The 24,644-nt window shown below is 39.4% G+C and overlaps 1 protein-coding gene across 1 annotated transcript; it reads right to left on the bottom strand.

The window, feature by feature from the left end:
• Window positions 1-14,680: 14,680 nt before the first annotated feature.
• Window positions 14,681-20,195, bottom strand: C3H1orf74 (chromosome 3 C1orf74 homolog). Its single transcript, XM_053706643.1, has 2 exons — window positions 20,030-20,195; window positions 14,681-19,040 (listed from the first exon to the last, which is right to left on the bottom strand). Exon 2 carries the CDS (start codon window positions 19,033-19,035, stop codon window positions 18,199-18,201), a length of 837 nt encoding a protein of 278 aa, XP_053562618.1. The 5' UTR covers window positions 19,036-19,040; window positions 20,030-20,195; the 3' UTR covers window positions 14,681-18,198.
• Window positions 20,196-24,644: the final 4,449 nt, after the last annotated feature.

Genomic DNA, 24,644 nt, shown 5'->3' with positions numbered 1-24,644 from the left:
CCTGCGCAGCAAAATCTGACGCTGGTTGGCTTTGCAATTTCTCCAACATTGGTGTGTCCGGTCCACGGCGTCATCCTTACTTGTGGGAATATCTCTTCCCCAACAGGAAATGGCAAAGAGTCCCAGCAAAGCTGGCCATATAGTCCATCCTAGGCTCCGCCCACCCCAGTCATTCTCTTTGCCGACATCTCCACGGAGATGGTTAAGAGTGTGTTTAGTTGTAGTTTTTTATTCTACTATCAAGAGTTTGTTATAAACTTGGGGAACGTTTTTTAACGTCAGGCACTATGTTAGACACCTTTTCCAGTCAGGAAGGGCCTTCCCAGTTGTAGGCTGAGCCTCATTTTCGCGCCATTACTGCGCAGTTGTTTTTGAGAGCAAGACATGCAGATGCATGTGTGAGGACCTGAAAATAATTGGAAAAGTTCCTAGAAGGCGTCATTTGGTATCGTATTCCCCTCTGGGTTTGGTAGAGTCGCAGCGGAGGCTGTAGCTGGGACTGTAGAGGGGTTAAAACTGTAACCGGCTCCGGTTTCGTTATTTTTTACGGGTTAAAGCTCTGAAAATGGGTGTGCAATACTTTTAATGCTTTAAGACACTGTGGTGAAATTTTGGTAAATTTTGAACAATTCCTTCCTATTTTTTCACATATTCAGTAATAAAGTGTGCTCTGTTTAAAATTTAAAGAGACAGTAACGGTTTTGATTTAAAACGGTTTTTGTGTTTTGCTGACAAGTTTAAGCCTGTTTAACATGTCTGTGCCTTCAGATAAGCTATGTTCTATATGTATGAAAGTCAATGTGTCTCCCCCTTCTAAATTATGTGATAATTGTGCTAAAGCGTCCAAACAAAGTAAGGACAGTACTGTCACAGATAATGAAGTTGCCCAAGATGATTCATCAGATGAAGGGAGTAGACATGGTTCTACATCATCTCCTTCTGTGTCTACACCAGTTTTGCACACGCAGGAGGCACCTAGTACTTCTAGCGCACCAATGCTTATTACCATGCAACAATTGACGGCTGGAATGGATAACTCCATAGCAAATATTTTATCCAAAATGCCTGCATATCAGAGAAAGCGCGATTGCTCTGTTTTAAACACTGAAGAGCAGGAAGGCGCTGATGATAATTGTTCTGTCATACCCTCACACCAATCTGAAGGGGCCATGAGGGAGGTTTTGTCAGATAGGGAAATTTCAGATTCAGGAATAATTTCCCAACAGGCTGAACCTGATGTTGTGACATTTAAATTTAAATTAGAACATCTCCGCGCACTGCTTAAGGAGGTATTATCTACTCTGGATGATTGTGACAACCTGGTCATTCCAGAAAAATTATGCAAGATGGACAAGTTCCTAGAGGTTCCGGTGCACCCCGACGCTTTTCCTATACCCAAGCGGGTGGCGGACATAGTGAATAAGGAATGGGAGAAGCCCGGCATACCTTTTGTTCCCCCTCCTATATTTAAGAAATTATTTCCTATGGTTGACCCCAGAAAGGACTTATGGCAGACAGTCCCTAAGGTCGAGGGGGCAGTTTCTACTCTAAACAAGCGCACTACTATTCCTATCGAGGATAATTGTGCTTTCAAAGATCCTATGGATAAAAAATTGGAGGGTTTGCTTAAAAAGATTTTTATACAGCAAGGTTACCTTCTTCAACCCATTTCGTGCATTGTTCCTGTCACTACAGCAGCGTGGTTCTGGTTCGAGGAACTAGAAAAGTCGCTCAGTAGAGAGACTCCATATGAGGAGGTTATGGACAGAGTTCACGCACTTAAGTTGGCTAACTCTTTTATTTTAGATGCCGCTTTGCAAATAGCTAGATTAGCGGCGAAAAATTCAGGGTTTGCAATTGTGGCGCGCAGAGCGCTTTGGCTAAAGTCTTGGTCAGCGGATGTATCTTCCAAGACAAAATTGCTTAATATCCCCTTCAAGGGTAAAACTCTCTTCGGGCCAGAATTGAAAGAGATTATCTCAGACATCACTGGGGGAAAGGGCCACGCCCTCCCACAAGATAGGCCTTTCAAAGCCAAGAATAAGTCTAATTTTCGTTCCTTTCGTAATTTCAGGAACGGACCGGGCTCTAATTCTGCATCCTCTAAACAAGAGGGTAATACCTCACAGACCAAACCAGCCTGGAAACCGATGCAAGGCTGGAACAAGGGTAAGCAGGCCAAGAAGCCTGCCGCTGCTAACAAAACAGCATGAAGGAGTAGCCCCCAATCCGGGACCGGATCTAGTGGGGGGCAGACTCTCTCTCTTTGCTCAGTCTTGGGCAAGAGATGTTCAGGATCCCTGGACGCTAGAAGTAGTTTCTCAGGGTTATCTTCTGGAATTCAAGGAACTACCCCCAAGGGGAAGGTTCCACATGTCTCACTTATCCTCAAACCAAATAAAGAGACAGGCATTTTTACATTGTGTAGAAGACCTGTTAAAGATGGGAGTGATACACCCAGTTCCAACGGCGGAACAAGGAATGGGATTTTACTCAAATCTGTTTGTGGTTCCCAAAAAAGAGGGAACTTTCAGACCAATCCTGGATCTAAAGATCCTAAACAAATTTCTCAGAGTACCATCGTTCAAGATGGAAACCATTCAAACGATTCTACCCACAATTCAGGAAGGTCAATTTATGACTACCGTGGATCTAAAGGATGCGTATCTACATATCCCTATCCACAAGGAACATCATCAGTTCCTAAGGTTCGCCTTTCTGGACAAACATTACCAGTTTGTGGCCCTCCCATTCGGGTTAGCCACTGCTCCAAGGATTTTCACAAAGGTACTCGGATCCCTTCTAGCGGTTCTAAGACCAAGGGGCATTGCAGTAGTACCGTACTTGGACGACATTCTAGTACAAGCGTCGTCTCTTTCAAAGGCAAAGGCTCACTCAGACATCGTTTTGGCCTTTCTCAGATCTCACGGATGGAAGGTGAGCATAGAAAAATGTTCCCTGTCTCCGTCGACAAGAGTTCCCTTCTTGGGAACAATAATAGATTCCTTAGAAATGAGGATTTTCTTGACAGATGTCAGAAAGTCAAAAATTCTAAACGCTTGTCAAGTTCTTCATTCTATTCCTCGTCCTTCCGTAGCTCAGTGCATGGAAGTAGTAGGATTGATGGTTGCAGCAATGGACATAGTTCCTTTTGCGCAAATTCATCTAAGACCATTACAACTGTGCATGCTGAAACAGTGGAATGGGGATTATACAGACTTGTCTCCAGTGATTCAAGTAGATCAGAAGACCAGAGACTCACTCCGTTGGTGGCTAACCCAGGATCACCTATCCCAGGGAATGAGCTTCCGCAGTCCAGAGTGGGTCATCGTCACGACCGACGCCAGCCTAGTGGGCTGGGGCACGGTCTGGGAATCCCTGAAAGATCAGGGACTGTGGTCTCGGGAAGTCTCTTCTCCCGATAAACATTCTGGAACTAAGAGCGATATTCAATGCTCTCCAGGCTTGGCCTCAGCTAGCAAAGGCCAGATTCATAAGATTCCAATCAGACAACATGACGACTGTTGCGTATCTCAATCATCAGGGGGGAACAAGGAGTTCCCTGGCGATGAAAGAAGTGACCAAAATAATACAATGGGCGGAGAATCACTCCTGCCACCTATCTGCGATCCACATTCCAGGTGTGGAAAACTGGGAAGCGGATTATTTGAGTCGTCAGACATTCCATCCGGGGGAGTGGGAACTCCACCCGGAGATCTTTGCCCAGTTGACGCAACTATGGGGCATTCCAGATATGGATCTGATGGCGTCCCGTCAGAACTTCAAGGTTCCTTGCTACGGGTCCAGATCCAGGGATCCCAAGGCGACTCTAGTGGATGCACTAGTAGCGCCTTGGACCTTCAACCTAGCTTATGTGTTTCCACCGTTTCCTCTCATTCCCAGGCTGGTAGCCAGGATCAAACAGGAGAGGGCCTCGGTGATCTTGATAGCTCCTGCGTGGCCACGCAGGACTTGGTATGCAGACCTGGTGAATATGTCATCGGTTCCACCATGGAAGCATCCTTTGAGACAGGACCTTCTTGTTCAGGGTCCATTCGAACATCCAAATCTGGTCTCCCTCCAGCTGACGGCTTGGAGATTGAACGCTTGATTCTATCAAAGCGTGGGTTTTCAGATTCAGTGATAGATACTCTGGTTCAAGCCAGAAAACCGGTAACTAGAAAGATTTACCATAAAATATGGAAAGATATATCTGCTGGTGTGAATCCAAGGGATTCCCATGGAATAAGATAAAGATTCCTAGGATTCTTTCCTTTCTACAAGAAGGTTTGGATAAAGGATTATCTGCAAGTTCTCTAAAGGGACAGATTTCTGCTTTATCTGTCCTACTGCACAAACGACTGGCAGTTGTGCCAGATGTTCAAGCATTTGTTCAGGCTTTGGTTCGGATCAAGCCTGTTTACAGACCTTTGACTCCTCCCTGGAGTTTAAATCTAGTTCTTTCAGTTCTTCAAGGGGTTCCGTTTGAACCTTTGCATTCCGTAGATATTAAGTTGTTATCTTGGAAAGTTTTGTTTTTGGTTGCTATTTCTTCTGCTAGAAGAGTTTCTGAGTTATCTGCTCTACAATGTACTCCACCCTATCTGGTGTTCCATTCAGATAAGGTTGTTTTGCGTACTAAGCCTGGTTTTCTACCAAAGGTTGTTTCCAACAAAAATATTAATCAGGAGATAGTTGTACCTTCTTTGTGTCCGAATCCAGTTTCAAAGAAGGAACGTTTGCTACACAATTTAGATGTAGTCCGTGCTCTAAAATTCTACTTAGAAGCTACGAAAGACTTCAGACAAACTTCTTCTCTGTTTGTCGTCTATTCTGGTAAAAGGAGAGGTCAAAAAGCAACTTCTACCTCTCTTTCTTTTTGGCTTAAAAGCATCATCCGATTGGCTTATGAGACTGCCAGACGGCAGCCTCCTGAAAGAATCACAGCTCACTCCACTAGGGCTGTAGCTTCCACATGGGCCTTCAAGAACGAGGCTTCTGTTGATCAGATATGTAAGGCAGCGACTTGGTCTTCACTGCACACTTTTGCCAAATTTTACAAATTTGATACTTTTGCTTCTTCGGAGGCTATTTTTGGGAGAAAGGTTTTGCAAGCCGTGGTGCCTTCCGTTTAGGTGACCTGATTTGCTCCCTCCCTTCATCCGTGTCCTAAAGCTTTGGTATTGGTTCCCACAAGTAAGGATGACGCCGTGGACCGGACACACCAATGTTGGAGAAAACAGAATTTATGCTTACCTGATAAATTACTTTCTCCAACGGTGTGTCCGGTCCACGGCCCGCCCTGGTTTTTTAATCAGGTCCGATGAATTATTTTCTCTTGTTAAGTGTATCCAGTCCACGGATCATCCATTACTTATGGAATATATTCTCCTTCCCAACAGGAAGTTGCAAGAGTCCACCCACAGCAAAGCTGCTATATAGCTCCTCCCCTAACTGCCATACTCAGTCATTCTCTTGCAAGCCTCAACATAGATAAGAGGTCGTGAGAGTCTGTGGTTTTTTATACTTAGTTTATTCTTCAATCAAAAGTTTGTTATTTTTAAATGGCACCGGAGTGTGCTGTTTATCTTAGGCAGTATTTGGAAGAAGAATCTGCCTGCGTTTTTCTATGATCTTAGCAGACGTAACTAAGATCCATTTGCTGTTCTCACACATTCTGAGGAGTGAGGTACTTCAGAGGGGGAATGGCGTGCAGGTTTTCCTGCAGATAAGGTATGTGCAGTAAAATATTTTTCTAGGAATGGAATTGACTAAGAAAATACTGCTGATACCGAAGTAATGTAAGTAAAGCCTTAAATGCAGCGATAGCGACTGGTATCAGGCTTATTAATAGAGATACATACTCTTATAAAAATGTGTTTTAAAACGTTTGCTGGCATGTTTAATCGTTTTTTAACGTACATTGGTGATAACACTGTAATGTTGGTATAGCCTTAAATGCAGTAAAAGCGACTGGTATCCGGCTTATTAATAGAGATACATACTCTTGTAAAAATGTGTTTTAAAACGTTTGCTGGCATGTTTAATCGTTTTTTAACATATGTTTGGTGATAAAACTTATTGGGGCCTAAGTTTTTTCCACATGGCTGGCTTAAATTTTGCATAGAAACAGTTAACTGAAGCTTCCCACTGTTGTAATATGAGTGGGAAGGGCCTAATTTAGCGCTTTTTTGCGCAGTTAAAATTACAAAATGAATTATCCAGATTCCCTCAGCAGTCCCATGAATACTACAGGACATTTCTAAAGGGCTAAAAAGACTTCCAAAATCGTTTATAGGGAAGGTAATCCACAGCTCTGCTGTGGCAGTTTGTTGTGTCTGTTTTTAAAAACGTCTATGTCGTTTTTTTTATCTGTTTTTTGCATTAAGGGGTTAATCATCCATTTGCAAGTGGGTGCAATGCTCTGTTACCTTATTACATGTACTGTAAAAATTTCGTTTGTTTTACTGCCTTTTTTCACTGTTTTTCAAATTTTGACAAAATTTGTTTCTCTTAAAGGCACAGTAACGTTTTATATATTTGCTTGTTAACTTGATTTAAAGTGTTTTCCAAGCTTACTAGTCTCATTATTAGTCTGTTCTAACATGTCTGACATAGAGGAAGCTCTGTGTTCATTATGTTTTAAAGCCATGGTGGAACCCCATCTTAGAATGTGTACCAGATGTACTGATTTCATGTTAAACAATAAAGATCATTTGTTGTCTTTAAAAACATTATCACCAGAGGATTCTGTCGTGGGGGTAGTTATGCCGACTAACTCCCCACGTGTCAGACCTTTTGACTCCCGCTTTAGGGACTCACGCTCAAATGGCGCCAAGTACATCAAGGGCACCCATAGCGTTTATTTTACCAGGGGATTCTGTCGAGGGGAAAGTTATGCCGACTAACTCTCCCCACGTGTCAGACCTTTTGACTCCCGCTTCAGGGACTCACGCTCAAATGGCGCCAAGTACATCAAGGGCGTCCATAGCGTTTATTTTACAAGACATGGCAAAGGTGGTGAATAATACTCTGGCAGCAGTATTAGACTACCTGAAATTAAAGGAAAGCAGATAGCTCTGGGGGTAGATACAGAGCATACAGACGCTTTAAGAACCATGTATGATACTACCTCACAATATGCTTAGTCTGTGGGTGATTTTTTTTTTTTACTCAGGGAAGATGATTTAACCTGATTCTGATATTTCTACATTTAAAATTTATGCTTGAGAACCTCCACTTGTTGCTCAGGGAGGCTTTGGCTGCCCTGAATGAATGTGTACAATCGCAGGGCCAGAGAAATTGTGTAGACTGGATAAATAATATGCAGTGCCGGTGTGTACTGATGTTTTTCCAATACCTAAAGAGGTTTATTAAAAAAAATTTAATAAGGAATGGGATAGACCAGGTGTGCCGTTCTCTTCCCCTCCTATTTTTTAGAAGAATGTTTTCTAATAGCTACGACCACACGGGACTTCTGGCAGACAGTTCCTAAGGTGGAGAGAAGAGTTTCTACTCTAGCTAGGCGTACCACTACCTCTGGCGAGGACAGTTGTGCTTTTTAGATCCAATGGATAAAAAATGTTTATTCAACAGGGTTTTATCCTGCAGCCCCTTGCATACATTGCTTCTGTCACTGCTGCTGCGGCGTTCTGGGTTGAGTCTCTTGATGAGGCTTTACAGTTAGCGACTCCATTGGATGAATATATTTGACAAGCTTATGCTAGCCAATTCCTTTGTTTTCTGATGCCTTTGTTCATTTGACTAGACTAACGGCTAAGAATTCTGTTTTTTACTATACTGGCGCGCAGAGCGCTATGGCTTATATCATGGTCAGCTGTCGTGACTTTAATAAATAAGCTACTTAACTTCCCTTCAAGGGGCAGACCCTATTCGGGCCTGGTTTGAAGGAGATTATTGCTTATATCACTGGAGGAAAAGGTCATGCCCTTCCTCAGGATAGGTCCAAATCAAGGGCCAAGAAAGGTCTAATTTTCGTGCCTTTTAAAACTTCAGGGCAGGTGTGGCATCCACTTCCTCTAAGGCAAAACAAGAGGGAATTTTTGCTCAGTCCAAGGCGGTCTGGAGACAATCGGACCTGGAACAAAGATAAGCAGGCCAAGGAGCCTGCTGCTGCCTCTAAGGCAGCATGAAGGAACAGACCCCTATCCGGTAACGGATCCTATAGGGGGCAGATTTTCATTCTTCGCCCAGGCGTGGGCAAGAGATACCCAGGATCCCTAGGCATTGGAATTTATATCCCAGAGATATCTTCTGGATTTTCAAAGATTCCCCCCCAAAAAAGGGGAGATTTCGCCTTTCCAATTATCTGCAAACCAGATAAAGAAGGAGGCATTCTTACATTGTGTACAAGATCCATCCAGTTCCAAGAGAGGAACAGGGACAGAGTTTTTACTCAAATCTGTTTGTGGTTCCCAAGGAGAGGGAACCTTCAGACCTATTTTGGATCTAAAGATCTTAAACAAATTCCTCAGAATTCCGTCTTTTAAGATGGAAACTATTCGTACCATCTTAACTATGATCCAGGAGAGTCAATAGAGGACTACAATGGAGTTGAAGGATGTTTATCCTCACATTGTGATGCATAAAGATCACCATTGTTTTTCAGGTTTGCCTTTCTAGACAGGCATTACCAGTTTGTAGCTCTTTTCGTTGGGATATCTACAGCCCCAAAAATCTTTATGGAGGTTCTGGGGTCACTTTGGCGGTCCTTAGGCCGCGGGGCATAGAAGTGGCCCCTTATTTAGACGACATCCTGATACAGGCGTCAAACATCCAAATTGCCAAGTCTCATACGGACGTAGTACTGGCATTTCTGAGATCACATGGGTGGAAAGTGAACAAGGAAAGAGTTCTCTATCCCCAATCTCAAGGGTTTCCCTCTTAGGGACTCTGATAGATTCTGTAGAAATGAAAATTTACCTGACGGAGTCCAGGTTGTCAAAGTTTCTAAATTTCTGCCGTGTTTTTCATTCCATCCGCGCCCTTCGGTGGCTCAGTACATGAATGAAATCGGCTTAATGGTAGCGGCAAGGGACATAGAACCGTTTGCACGTCTACATTTCAGACCGCTGCAACTATGCATGCTCAGTCAGAGGAACGGGGATTACACAGGTTTGTCCCCCTGTTAAACCTGGACCAAGAGACCAGAGATTCTCTGGTGACTATGTCGGGTCCATCTGTCCAAGGGTATGACCGTCCGCAGGTCAGATGGGACAATTGTTACAATAGATGCCAGCCTTTTAGGTTGGGATGCAGTCTGGAACTCCCTGAAGGCTCAGGGATAGTGGACTTAGGTGGAGACCCTCCTTCTAATAAATATTCTGGAACTGGGAGTGATATTCCATGCTCTTCAGACTTGGCCTCAGTTAGCAACTCTGAGGTACATCATATTCAGTCGGACAATATACACGACTGTGGTTTACATCAGCCATCAAGGGGGAACAGAAGTTCCCTAGCGATGTTAGAAGTCTTACAATAATTCACTGGACAGAGACTCACTCTTGTCTATCAGCTATCCATATCCCAGGTGTTGAGAACTGGGAGGTGGTTTTTCTAAGTCGTCAGACTTTTCTTCCGGGGGAGTGGGATTTCCTCCGGAGTTCAAGACCAAGCAGGAGAGGGCTTTGGTGTTTTTGTCAGCGCCTGCGTAGCCACGCAGGACCTGGTATGCAGATCTGGTGGACATGTCATCCTTTCCATCACGGTCTCTGCTTCTGAGACAGGTCCCTCTACCTCAGGGTCCTTTCAACCATCTAAATAGAATCAATCTGAGATGGACTGCCTGGAGACTGAACGCTTGATGTCATCAAAGCATGGCTTCTCCGAGTCAGTCATTGATACCTTAATACAGACATGAAAGCCTGTCTCTAGGAAAATTGAACATAGATATGGTGTAAATATCTGATTGTTATGAATCCAAGGGTTACTCATGGAGTAAAGTCTGGATTCCCAGGATATTATCTTTTCTCCAAGATGTTTTGGAGAAAAGGGTTGTCAGCTAATTCCTTAAAAGGGACAGATTTTTACTCTGTCTATTTTTTTGCACAAGCGTCTGGCAGGTATTCTAGACGTTCAGGCATTTGGTCAGGCTTTGGTTAGATCCAAGCCTGTGTTTAAAACTGTTGCTCCACCATGGAGCTTAAACCTGGTTCTTAAGGTTCTTCAAGAAGTTCCGTTTGAACCTTTTTTGTTCCATAGATATCAATCTTTATCTTGGAAAGTTCCTTTTGGGTAGCTATTTCCTCGACTCGTAGAGTCTCCAAGTTATCTGTGTTACAATGTGATTCTCCTTATCTGGTCCTTCGTACGGATAAGGTAGTCCTGCGTACCAACCTGGGTTTTTTCCTAAGGTGGTATCTAACAAGAACATCACTCAAGAGATAGTTGTTCCATGCTTGTATCCTAATCCTTCCTCAAAGAAGGAACGTCTATTACACAATATTGGACGTGGTTTGTGCTTTAAAGTTTTACTTACAAGCTACTACAGTTTTCATCAAACGTTCACCTTGTTTGTTGTCTATTCTGGACAGAGGAGAGGTCAAAAGACTTCGGCAGCCTCTCTGTCTTTTTGGTTGAAAAGCATAATTCATTTAGCTTATGAGACTGCTGGACAGCAGCCTCCTGAAGGGATTACAGCTCATTCTACTAGAGCTGTGGTTTTCACTTGGGCCTTTTTTAAATGTGGCTTCTGTTGAACAGATTTACAAGACAGAGTCTTGGTCTGCGCTTCATACTTTTTCAAATTTAACAAATTTGATACCTTGCTTCTTCGGAGGCTATTTTTGGGAGAAAGGGTTTCTTACAGGCAGTGGTAACTTCCGTTTAAGTACCTGCCTTGTCCCTCCCATCATCCGTGTACTTTAGCTTTGTTGGTATTCCATAAGTAATGGATGATCCGTGGACTAGATACACTTAACAAGAGAAAACATAATTTATGCTTACCTGATAAATTTATTTCTCTTGTAGTGTATCCAGTCCACGGCCCGCCCTGTCACTTTAAGGCAGGTAATTTTTTCATTTGAACTACAGTCACCACTGCACCCTATGGTTTTTCCTTTCTCTGCATGTTTTCGGTTGAATGACTGAGTATGGCAGTTAGGGGAGGAGCTATATAGCAGCTTTGCTGTGAGTGGACTCTTGCAACTTCCTGTTGGGAAGGAGAATATATTCCATAAGTAATGGATGATCCGTGGACTGGATACACTACAAGAGAAATAAATTTATCAGGTAAGCATAAATTATGTTTTCTCTAACTACAGTCACCACGACACCATATGGTTTCTCCTATTTTTTCCTCCTGTCCGTCGGTCGAATGACTGGGGTGGGCGGAGCCTAGGAGGGACTATATGGCCAGCTTTGCTGGGACTCTTTGCCATTTCCTGTTGGGGAAGAGATATTCCCACTAGTAAGGATGACGCCGTGGACCGGACACACCGTTGGAGAAAGTAATTTATCAGGTAAGCATAAATTCTGTTATTTATTTACACAGCAGAATTAAAATGATTGCAGAGCTTCCAGTTTAGACCATAGCCTGGAGGACATGCCCCCTCTGAAAGTTATTTTAATAAGAATAGGAAGAAAATCTCCTGTGACTGTACAGAAGGTTTAAAAATTAAATCCAGTTGTTAGGAAAGTTTTTCCCTCAGATGATTTAGGGTCTCTGGGTGCTTAAAGTAAATTAACCCTCTTTAAACAAAGCTAAGATGTTGAAGCTCAAACATGAAAGAGGTAGACAACCTGAGGTGTCTGAATCTGAAAACTATAAGGGCTATCCTGAGGTGTTCTGATCTCTGATGATGCAGAAGAAACTGATAATGTAAGTTTAGGTTGACTTTCAGACATAGAATTTTTGCGCATACTTAAGAGGCGGCATAGCCGCCACAACTACAGAACTCACAAACCTTTAAATCCTAGAGCAAAATCTGAAGCACTCTTTTATATTGAGGAAACAGAGGGAAGACAGATTAATTTATAGGCAAGAGCAACATTAGACTGTTAGAATGCCTATTGTGATCCATTTAGTGATTGCAAAGCTAAATTTGTATCATTCAAAAAAAGAAAAGAAAATTGGGCATACCTGAAGGAGGCATAGCCGCCACAATTACAGAGTGCACAAACCTTTAAATCCTGAAGCACTCCCTTGTATTGATGAGGGAGGTCAGATTCCTGTAGAGCATTGGTTTTCATACCTGTCCTCAAGACTCCCCAACAGTCCAGGTTTTCTGGATTACCTTGGGTAAGAGCAGGTAAAATAACCATGTTTACTAATCAGCTGATTGTTTCACCTGTGCTCCAGTTCAGATATCCTCAAAATGTGGCCTGAGGAGAGGTTTGAAAAACAGTGGTTTAGAGGCAGCAGCAGCAGCATTAAAACTTTGAGAATGTCTGGATGTGATCCATTCAGGCATTGCAGAGCTGAATTGGTAACAATCCTGAAAAATAGAAAATAAAATTGTTATCTGTGAATCTACTCCCTAAAGGATAATGTAAGGTTGCAGGGGCAAATTTCAGAATGCTCCATGAAAGAATACACAAACAGACATAGAAAATAAATGAAGACAACCACCATCTTTTAACTGTAAATACATGTAAAAATGATAAATAAAATGTTTGGAAACGATGTAACTGGGACCTTGTAGAATAAAGTCTGAGACATATGAGACAGACAACCTTGGGCAATAAGTATTAAAGGGAAAATCTCCTTGTGTAATCATAATGCACTGCATAAAAATCTAGCCCGGCCTCATAATTAAAAAAATATATATATATCTTGCACTACGAAACAAAGGAGCAGTTGAGGAATTTAAAAAAAAAAAAAAAAAAGGAGAGGGGGAAATAGTCCAGTTACTAACTGTAACTACCGTGCTAAGTCAGTGCACACAAAAAATTAAAAACACAGGGAGATTCCCCGCTCACATTGCTAAACAGTTAAATCCCTTTTGCTGTGTATATAACAGAAGTGATAAGGTTGCATTGAGATGTAACTCCCAGGTGAATTAGATGAATAGCTATTAATACGTAACACAGTTTCCATAATTACTAGACTAAGTATGAAAAATCTAAGTAATAAAGCTGGAATTAGTGTGTGGCATGTGTATGTCCCTTGGCTGTGATGCATCTGAAAATTGGTGCACCTACTAATAGACTGTGGGTAATGCGAGTGAAAGTCTCAGCAGCATCCTTTATTTATTGCTTAAAAAAATCCTTGACACAAACAAGCATCCACAATCCATGCCCCCCCCCCCCCAATACTGTCTATAAATGAACGTAATGTAATAATTTGGTTGAATTCAATGACTAACTTAAAGGGCCATGATACCCACATTTTTTCTTTCATGATTTAGAAAGAGAATGCATTTTTAAACATCTTTCTAATTTACTTCTATTATCTAATTTGTTTTATTCTCTTGATATTCATTGCTGAAAAGCATATCTAGATATGCTCAGTAGCTGCTGATTGGTTGCTGCACATAGAAGCCTCATGTGATTGGCTCACCCATGTGCATTGCTTTTTCTTCAAATAAGGATATCTAAAAAATGAAGCAAAATAAATAATAGAAGTAAATTGTAATGTTGTTTAAATTTGTATGTTCTATCTGAATCATGAAAGAAAGATTTTGGGTTTAGTGGCCCTTTAACTATCTATAAGGTCTAATATCATAGATTGACATTTTCCAGAGCAATAAAAATAGAATGTAAGGCAAGATGAAATACCCTCTTCTATAAACAGACTGCACTAGAACCATTAACCCTGTTCCCGAGGAGGACAAACACACTTAGATCCAGAAGATCTCTTAAAACACTTTGGAATTTGTGGAAGGAAAAACCTTTGTAAAAGAAACCTTAAAGGAACAGTTTACTTAAAATGTTCTCCCCTTTAATTTGTTCCCAATTATCAATTTTACCTGCTGTAGTATGTTAAATTGTTTACAAGAAGCTCATTTAAATGTTAATTTGGCATTTAAAATAGCTGATTTAGCCTGTGGTATCCCCACCTATACTGAAAGTTTATATACTTAAAGGGACATTTAACTAAATGCTAGAAAGAATTAAGCATTCAAAGAAAAGATTATTCTGCATAACATGTAGATGTATGTTTTAAAGTTTCATTAGTTGTTTAAATATTGACAAAATAGGTGTAAGGTTTTAGTGTCTATAAAACAATGGGAGCCGCCATATTGTAACTTAGGTTACTTTCTCTGCTGTGGCCAATTAGAGCCAGTTATAAATAGGTCACTAGAGTGTGCAGCCAATGGCTGTGTGGAATATAACAGTGTTCTGCACTTCCATTTCTAACAGAAACTGAAAAGTTTAAAAGAAAAGAGGACAAAATAAATAATTAAAGTATAATGCAGACTTTTTTAATATATATATATATATATATATATATATATATATATATAAGATTTATCATTGTACATTACCATCTCAAAGTGTTTAATGTCCCTTTAAGTACAGGTTATTGACAGGCAATGTACAGACAGACAGTTCTCTAAGTATTGAGCTTTTGTTTACAGACAAATATAAGATAAAGAAGCATGTGTGTGTACACAAAGTGATAACATAATGAGATCTGATTTTAACTGCAAGCTCAGCCCATTGTAATATGATGTGATTTCAAAGCACAATATCAGCGATTTCATGAAAACAAAAAAAATGCCTGGTATAACAAGTTTATTGGAAATACATTAAGGAACAATTTTACACGTACACTGTCTCTAAAAACAAACAAACTGAACTGCACAAGAATTGCTGAACCATCAATCGTCATTGCGTCTAAGCATAGGGACATCTCTTCAAAGATATGGACATAGACTTCCAATAGTTTTCCAGCCTTTGGCTAGTTCCCACAAAGATATATTGTTTGTTTAAAGGGATAGTAAAGTCAAAATTAAATATTCATGATTCAGATGGAAAGGTGTTTAAAATAGCATGTTCAGATTTACTTCTACTATCAGTTTTTCCCCAGATTTCTCAACAAAAAGCTCTTTGCGCAAGGATTTTCAGACAAATAAGCAGTAACTATTAGTGCATCACAGAACAACTATAAATTACTCTGTATAAATCTGTCCCACCTCAACCTCATTCATATTGCTGACTGAACAAGCAAAACAATAACTGCCTTTAGCAGTAATAATAATGCACAAAAATAGCATGAAACTGGCCACGTCAACCTATTCCCAATTTTGCAAAGCAGAAGGGGAACAGGGATAACACAGCCTTAAAGGGACAGTCAACACCAGAATTTTTGTTGTTTTAAAAGATAGATAATCCCTTTATTACCAATTCCCCATTTTTGCATAACCAACACAGTTATATTAATACACTTTTTACCTCTGTAATTACCTTGTATCTAAGCCTCAGCAGACTGCCCCCTTATTTAAGTTCTTTTGACAGATTTGCATTTTAGCCAATCAGAGCTGTCTCCATGGTAAATTCATGTGCATGAGCTCAATGTTATCTATATGAAACATGTGAACTAACACCCTCTAGTGGTGAAAAACTATCAAAATGCATTTAGATTAGAGGCGGCCTTCAAGGTCTCAGAAATTAGCATATGAACCTCCTAGGTTTAGCTTTCAACTAAGAATACCAAGAGAACAAAGCAAAATTGGTGATAAAATTAAATTGGAAAGTTGTTTAAAATTACATGCACAATTTGAAACATGAAAGTTTTTTTGGACTTGACTGTCCCTTTAACATGGAGGCAGCATAACACTGAGTATTATCAGATGTTTGTCTTAAACTGGCCCCTCATTGAACAAGAATGGAAAGATCAAACCACTGCACCAGAAAAGCAAAAATATGCAAAGGTATTGGAGTTCACATACAATCTACAGACAGCAGTAGAGCAGATTACACAGAAAATCCACTAAACCAAACATTTGTAACTGTAGCAAGAAAAACAGGGGCTATAGTAACATTTGCACTGAAACTGAATTGTCTGTGATCAGGCTTTAAGGCAGGAACTACAGTTAGGTTTGCAACAAAACAAAAGCTTGTAATGAAACAAGAGCATACACATGAAAAGGAATTTGTACACAAGAAAACGTTAGGATGAGCAGTAGAAGGGGTCTGAGCTGGTTTTACTGACAAATTTTACATTTCATAGATACTTCCTGTAGATAGCTGCTAAACTATCCACATCACTAGCATGTGACAACACAGACTGTGGTCTGACACCCCTGTCCTTTTTATAACAAACTGCGAATTGTCATGGACAGAAGGCATGGGGATGCCTGGGTAGTGCTATGTATAATCCGTGCCAGAGTTCAGAGGACACCTGACATGTCTTCAAAACCTCATGGATCTGTAAGAATTTCCAACATGCTATGTAGCCATAGGAGAAGTCGTGCTAAGGGGAAAAAAGTTAAGGTGATGCTGTACTTCTAAAGATTATGTCAAATTAGTTGTTTACTTAATAAAGAAAAAAAACAGATTTTGAGTTTTACCTGAGCTTGGACTTAGCTCCTCCAGCACATTTCTTTTTGTGCGCAAGTGCTTTCAAATTTCCAATATTTTTTTTAAACCTGGGATGATGTAAAGCATTGATTTTGTTCAAAATGCTCAAAACATAGGAAATATATATAAATGGTCACTTTAAAAAAAGCAAACGTATTTACTGGTGCCCCTCAAAGGCACATTACTAAATACATTTATTAAGCATAGTATTGAGATTATGCCACGCCTCCCTCTAGTCATAGGTGCCCATGTTGTAGTCTACCTTTATAATTCCAGTGCTCATGTGTTTGCACGTGTGCAGTAACTCTCCTTCAGTAACCTACCGTAAGTTCCAAAATGATGGCATCCATAATTAGAGGGCAGTGCATGAGTGTTTAATATCCCTTTAAAGGGAAATTAAACAGAGGTTATAATATATGTTTAATTATGCACAATAGAAAATATAACTTTACAATATACTTTATTGATTGTGTCCCTTTTTCCTGGTGTGTAACTTTGAAAATAGTGAGTTTCCCAATTCTGAGAACGGGATGTGCATAAAGCAAACTTTACAAACGTTTACCTTTCTATATCACTGTCCGTAAGTGGCCTCAGCAGAGGGGGTGAAATAAGATATTGCAAGAGAATTCAAGCTTTGCTAACAAAATGACAGAGGCAAGCCTTGTCTACTCAGTTACAAGCCTGTAATGACTGAAATAAGACAAGTGGTGGAGGTAATTTGGCCACTGAAAACAATGGCAGTAAACACTATGTTAAAGGGGCAGTCTACTTGAAAAATGTTATTGTTTAAAAAGATAGATAATCTCTTTATTACCCATTTCCCAGTTTTGCCTAACCAACACGGTTATATTAATACCCTTTTTATCTTGGTGATTACCTTGTAACTAAACCTCTACAGACTGCCCCCTTATCACAGTTTTTTTGACAGGCTTGCATTTTAACCAATCAGTGCTGATTCATAAATAACTCCACAAGGGTAAGCACAATGTTATCTATATGACACACACAAACTAGCACTGTCTAACTGTGACAAACTATCAAAATACACTGAGATAAGAGGCTGTCTTCAAAATCTTAGAAACAAGTTTATGGGTCTATGTTTAGCTTTCAACAAAGAATACCAAGAGAACAAAGCAAATTTGATGATAAAAGTAAATTGGAAAGTTGTTTAAAATTGCATGCCCTATCTCAGTGGTTGCCAACCGCGGTCCTCAAGGACCCCCAACAGTCCTGGTTTTCATTATAGCTAAACCAGTGCACAGGTGAAGTAATCAGCTGATCTGTAACCAACCTGCTCTCATCCATCAGCTGATTACTTCACCTGTGCACTGGTTTAGCTATAATGAAAACCAGGACTGTTGGGGGTCCTTGAGGACCGCGGTTGGCAACCACTGCCTGAATCATGAAAGTTTAATTTTGACTTGACTGTCCCTTTAATGTATTCAGGACATTTTCACAATTGTTCGTTATATTAATTTTATAGAAAGCTACAGAAAAATATATGTTTTGAGAAAACATTAGAGCAAACCTCAGAATACTACAAAGAACATGTCACAGTATTTCAGCTGAGTGGCTGAGTTTAAACTAGTAATAAAGCACTAATTGTTGTAATAATCATTCATTTTAAGGACTCAGATTTATATGGTATATAAAGTGCCATTTAATTTGAGTTATAAGTATGTAGGTGGAAAGATATAATTGGAATGATAAAAGTCATAATGTAACGGCTGCCAATGTGACAGTATTAATGCTGATCTGAAGGTCTGTAAAGTTACTTTGCTCATTAAATCTCTGGTGCAGTTTGTCCTTCCAGCTCTGCAGGGGAATGTTCAAGGACTGGTATACAAACTGAGGAACCGTAAATGAATAAATATGTACTTTGTTGAGATCTATCCTAGCACAAGAAGCATGGACGACGACATGTTGCAGGGGCATCAAGGATAAACAATTGTCAAAACTTTTTGAAGTATCAAACCAGTAAGTTGAAGGAAAACCAAGAAGATAACCAAATATAGTGCAAAGGTTCCAGTCAGGACAGCATATGTCACCTACAGAAGTTATAGTAGACTGTTTAATCTGGTACTGTAACAAATGATGTAGTATTTCACTGAGCTGAGACTGTATCTCAGAAATCTGATTTTTACTGCATATAACTGGTTGTTTGAGATAGACAGAAACATCAATTATAGGCAATTCCTCACTGTGTAGTAATGTTTCCAAATGTGAGATAGCCATAGGTACATTGATGATGAGGATATTCCCTTCAATATTAAGGATGTGTAAATGGCCCTGTAACAAACCCAGGTGCTGTAATTCCTTGACATAACTCTCTATTTGGGACACACCTGCTGCACTATAGTCATAAAGAAAACATGGCTTTAGCCCACAATCCACCGCCAAAACATCTGCAGCGAGTTTCAATGTCACAGGCAATGAGAATGACCTCTTTTTTGTCTGCTTAAGGTGACGTACAGCAGCAGAGTGTATTTTTCCATGAAGAGATGCTGTGTCTTTAGATCCATGTGTCTTACAGTGTATTGTCAATGACATTTAGCCTGGGGTAGAAAATAAAAACAAATACAAGTACTTAGTACATAGTAAGAGATCTCCAAGAGATAATATTAAGAAATTATAATTACATTTTTCATGTTCAGTTTGTGGAAGAGAGATTACATACAAGTTAGTATTAGAATACACAGAATTATAACTTAAAATGCATGACTTTTTCTTTGCCTGCTGAAATCCGTATGCGCAGCCAGAAAATAATTTGTACCTCTAGCAGTCATAATTACCTAATTTGCACTTATTTTATCTTGTTATAGTGGCCATAAACATGCATATGCACTTTAGTTATGACACAAATCTAGTTCTAGAAAGTATAATTGTCCAATGACAGGGCTAGGCCACCCATTGGCATCTGCCTACTCTGCTTTAATGTTACATTTGTCCCAGTTTGCAGTAATATAAACAATGTGTAATATGAGTAAAGTACTTCAGGCAATGAAACATTGGTTGCTAAATGTATTGTAAGGACCAGTGCAAATATGTTTGCCATTACTGTTCTACCTAGTGAACAGTGAGATCAAAGATGTTGTTTCATAGTTTACAAATAACGTGCTTTATACAGCTTAAAGCAACTCTGTTACTGGAGCTAATCTACATCTATAAACAGATTGAGAACTGATAGACGTTTGTGTGAATGTACTAAAAGAACCTTATTTACTGTTGAAATGCCCAACAAGATTATGCTAATTTATTTATTTGCAAGGGCTAAATGGGGGAAATAAGATCCCTCATCCCATAAATCGTTTATGCAGTTTAAAAAAAAGCATGTTTAATCATTTCACTCCCAAAGAGGACAGCAACACACTATTAAATACAAGCTTATAATTTCAATCATTTCTCTACCATCCTAAGTTTCACCAATAGTGGGGGGGGGGGGGGGGGTTGGATTTAGCAGCTCCGGATCCGTGAAAGCACAGAGTATATTTGTCAGGTTCTCTTTTTACAGCTATTTAGAAACGAAAAATATACAGGAACTTACTCTTTCTGTTTATATAAGATTGTCATTGATGTCCTTTTTTATCATCGGGAACCAGTCATAGCACATGCAAGGCAGCTTTAATTGCAGTACGTTTTATTCTTAAAAAAAAAAAAAAAGCAGAACATTCACTGACACTCAGCATAAAAAGTTACTAGGACATAGAATCACTTCCTGGTCACGTGACAAAATCCCTGAATCCGTTTCCGGGTCACATGAGATGGGATTGGAGAAGGGTCTAGCTGCAGACTGGAGTTCCACTGTAGACAGGAAACATGTGACCTCCACTCAAAGCTTTTTTTTTTTAATCAACTTTAATGTAACAAACAACCTATAGACATTAGACAATCATTCTGAAAACGAAACATTTTGCAGCTTTCTTGTTCTTAATGTTCATTCACAGTGGTTTATGCTGATTGTCATTTATAAGGTAAGTACTGTGAATGAGCATTAAGTACAAGAAAGCTGCAAAATGTACAAGGCTGAAGTTATCTTCTTAATCAGTCAGCTTCTTATTGTGCAATTTGTAAAATAAAGATATCTACAGTTATTTTTATATTAAATAAAATAATACACTTTCCAAAAACCTAAACAAAATTACATTTTATAAAAAAAAAATCATATATTGCAATAAACAGATGGCAAACATGGCACAAAACTGGTGCCAACATTGCCATCTCATATATTTTTAAATTTCTGAATAAGTAACCAGTATTTTAAAAGGGTTAAAATCCTTTGGACCACTCACTTTTATGTGGATAGATACAGTGAGTAAACCTATCCATAGAATAAACATGTTCTCACCCTGGCCCAACGCTTTTTGAAGCAAACAAACTGGTGACAACCTTGTCACCCCATATATTTTACCTTTTTCTAAAAAGGAATCAGATATTTTAAAAGGGTTAAAATCCTTTGGGCCCTCATTACTGTGTGGATATATACAAGGAGTGAGCCCCTTCATATACAATGAGTGAGCCCCTTCAAAGAATAAACATGTTTTCAGCCTGGCCCAAAGCTTTTTGTAGAAAACAAACTTGTGCCAACGTGGTCATCTCATACATTTACTTTTTCTGAATAAGTAACTGGTATTTTGAAAGGGTAAAATACTTTGGGCCACTCATTTCTGTGTGGATATATACAGAATGTGAGCCCCATCATAGGAGAGACATGTTCTCAGCCTGGCCCAACACTATTTATGGCAAATAAACTGGTGCCAACCTTGCCACTTTATATATTTTACCTTTTCTAAATAAGTAAATAGTATTTTAAAACGGTTAAAATCCTTTGGGCCACTGATTTCTGTGTGGTTATATAGGGCGTGAGCCCCTTTGTACAATCCAAGTGTTTTCAGACTGTCCCAAAGATTTATATGGCAAAGAAACCCTTTAAATAGCAGTAACTTATTTAGAAAAGGTAAAATATGTGATTTGACAAGGTCGGCACCAGTTTGTTTGTCATAAAAAGCATTTGACCAGGCTAAGAACATGTCTGTGCTATAAAGGGGCTCATGCCCTGTATATATCCACACAAAAATGAGTGGCCCACAGGATTTTAACCCTTTTAAAATACCACTTATTCAGAAAAGGTAAAATATATGAAGTGGCAAGGTTGGCACCAATTTGTTTGCAATAAAGGGCGCTGGGCCAGGCTGATAACATGTCTATCCTATGATGGGATTACGCCTTCTGTATATATACACACATAAATGAGTGGTGCAAAGGATTTTATTCTTTTTTTAATACCAATGATTTATTTAGAAAAGGTAAAATATATAAAGTGGCAAGGTTGGCACCAATTTGATTGCCATAAAGAGCGTTGGACAAGGCTGATAACATGTCTGTCCCATGAAGAGGCTCACGCATTGTATGTTCCATACATAAATGAGTGGCGCAAAGGATTTTAACCCTTTTATAATATCAGTTACTTATTAGAAACAATCAAAATTATGCCCTGTTTGCCATCTGATTATTGCAATATGTTTTTTTTTTTAATATAAAATGTAAGTTTGTTTAGGTTTTTGGAAAGTGTATTATTTTATTTAAAATAAAAATAATGCTAGATATCTTTATTTTGCAAATTGTAATCAGTTGCAGAATAAGACGCTGATTGAATAAGAAGACAACTTCAGCCTTGTACATTTTGCAGGTTTCTTCTTCTTAAAGGGACACTGAACCCACATTTTATTCTTTCATGATTTAGATAAAGCATGACATTTTAAGCAACTTTCTAATTTACTCCTATTATCAAATTTTCTTTATTCTCTTGGTATCTTTATTTGAAATGCAAGAATGTAAGTTTAGATGCCGGCCCATTTTTGGTGAACAACCTGGGTTGTCCTTGCTGATTGGTGGATAAATTCATTAACCAATAGAAAAGTGCTCTCCAGAGTGCTGAACTAAGAAAAAAGCTTATATGCCTTCTTTTTCAATTAAAGATAGCAAAAGAACGAAGAAAAAATGATAATAGGAGTAAATTAGAAAGTTGCTTAAAATTGAATGTTCTATCTGAATCACAAAATAAAAAATTTGGGTTCAGTGTCCCTTTAATGTTCATTCACAGTGGTTACCTTATAAATGACAGTCACAGTAGTTACCTTATAAATGATAATCAGCATAAACCACTGTGAATGAACATTAAGAACAAAAAAACTTAATTAAAGTTAAAAAAAAAGCTTTGAGTGGAGGTCACATGTGTCCTGTCTAGAGTCAGTGGAGGTCACATGTTTCCTGTCTAGGGTGGAGCTCCAGTCTGCAGCTAGACTACTTTGTGGGATTGTGATGTGAAGACAGATTTTAAGGAGCCGCTTGAGTTTATTATTATTATTATTATTATTATTATTAAGAATTATTATTTTAAGCACATTTAAACATATTGAATTTAAAAATACGTGAAGTTTTTAGTGGAACGGTGTAAAAGACGGAACAGGCCGGAACAGGCCTTTTATGAAGGAAATTGATTTAAAATATAATGGGATGTGTTAGAGACTCTTGAGAACAATTTTAGGAACAAGAATATTTGTGATATAATAATTAATTAACCCTTTAACTACCAAAATAGTATCCGGAAACATAACAGCCCGGAACAGCACCTTCCCAGAAAACCAGATACACCAAATTCACAAGTCACATGTGACTGAATGTAATAAGTGTAATCAGCCACAAACCATCCACAGAAACCAAATTATGATATCTGTTCCGGCCTTTAACACACTTTTTTATAAAAAGTGACGCAACGGCACCTACCCAGCAAAATATACAGACCAAATTCACCAGCCACACATAACTAGATGTGGTAAGTGTAATCAACCACAAACCATCCACAGAAACCACGTTCCAATACCCGTTCCGGCCTGTAAAACGCTTTTTTAGTGAAAAGTGACGGAACGGCACCTTACCAGCAAACCAGATACACCAAATTCACCAGTTACACATAACTAAATGTTATAAGTGTAATCTGCCACAAACCATCCACAGAAACCACATTATGATATCTGTTCCGGCCTTTAATACACTTTTTTATAAAAAGTGACGGAACGGCACCTTCCCAGCAAAATATACAGACCAAATTCACCAGCCACACATAACTAGATGTGATAAGTGTAATCAACCACAAACCATCCCCAGAAACCACGTTCCAATACCCGTTCCGGCCTGTAAAGCGCTTTTTCATGAAAAGTGACGGAACAGCACCTTACCAGCAAACCAGATACACCAAATTCACAAGTCACATGTGACTAAATGTAATAAGTGTAATCAGCCACAAACCATCCACAGAAACCCCATTATGATATCTGTTCTGGCCTTTAATACACTTTATTATAAAAAGTGACGGAACGGCACCTACCCAGCAAAATATACAGACCAAATTCACCAGCCACACATAACTAGATGTGGTAAGTGTAATCAACCACAAACCATCCACAGAAACCACGTTCCAATACCCGTTCCAGCCTGTGAAACGCTTTTTCATGAAAAGTGATGGAACAGCACTTTACCAGCAAACCAGATACACCAAATTCACCAGTCACACATGACTAAATGTTATAAGTGTAATCAGCCAGAAACCATCCACAGAAACCACATTATGATATCTGTTCTGGCCTTTAATACGCTTTTTTATAAAAAGTGACGGAACAGCACCTTCCCAGCAACATATACAGTCTAAATTCACCAGCCACACATAACTAGATGTGATAAGTGTAATCAACCACAAACCATCCTCAGAAACCACGTTCCAATACCCGTAAAACACTTTTTCGTGAAAAGTGACGGAACGGCACCTTCCCAGCAAACCAGATACACCAAATTCACCAGTCACACATGAGTAAATTTAATAAGTGTAATTAGCCACAAACCATCCACAGAAACCACATTATTATATCTGTTCTGGCCTTTAATACGCTTTTTTATAAAAAGTGACGGAACGGCACCTTCCCAGCAACATATACAGACCAAATTCACCAGCCACACATAACTAGATGTGATAAGTGTAATCAACCACAAACCATCCACAGAAACCACGTTCCAATACCCGTTCCGGCCTGTAACACACTTTTTTAATGAAAAGTGATGGAACGGCACCTTCCCAGCAACATATACAGACCAAATTTGGTCTGTAT

Source organism: Bombina bombina, chromosome 3 (assembly GCF_027579735.1).
Source record: "Bombina bombina isolate aBomBom1 chromosome 3, aBomBom1.pri, whole genome shotgun sequence".
Classification (NCBI taxonomy): domain Eukaryota; kingdom Metazoa; phylum Chordata; class Amphibia; order Anura; family Bombinatoridae; genus Bombina; species Bombina bombina.
Note: the sequence above shows the minus strand (reverse complement) of the source record. Positions and strands in the feature narration are given on the sequence as shown.

Excerpts from the sequence above, each read along its gene's own strand:
- C3H1orf74 (XM_053706643.1), bottom strand. The coding sequence starts at position 19,035 with ATGTCATTGACAATACACTGTAAGACACATGGATCTAAAGACACAGCA.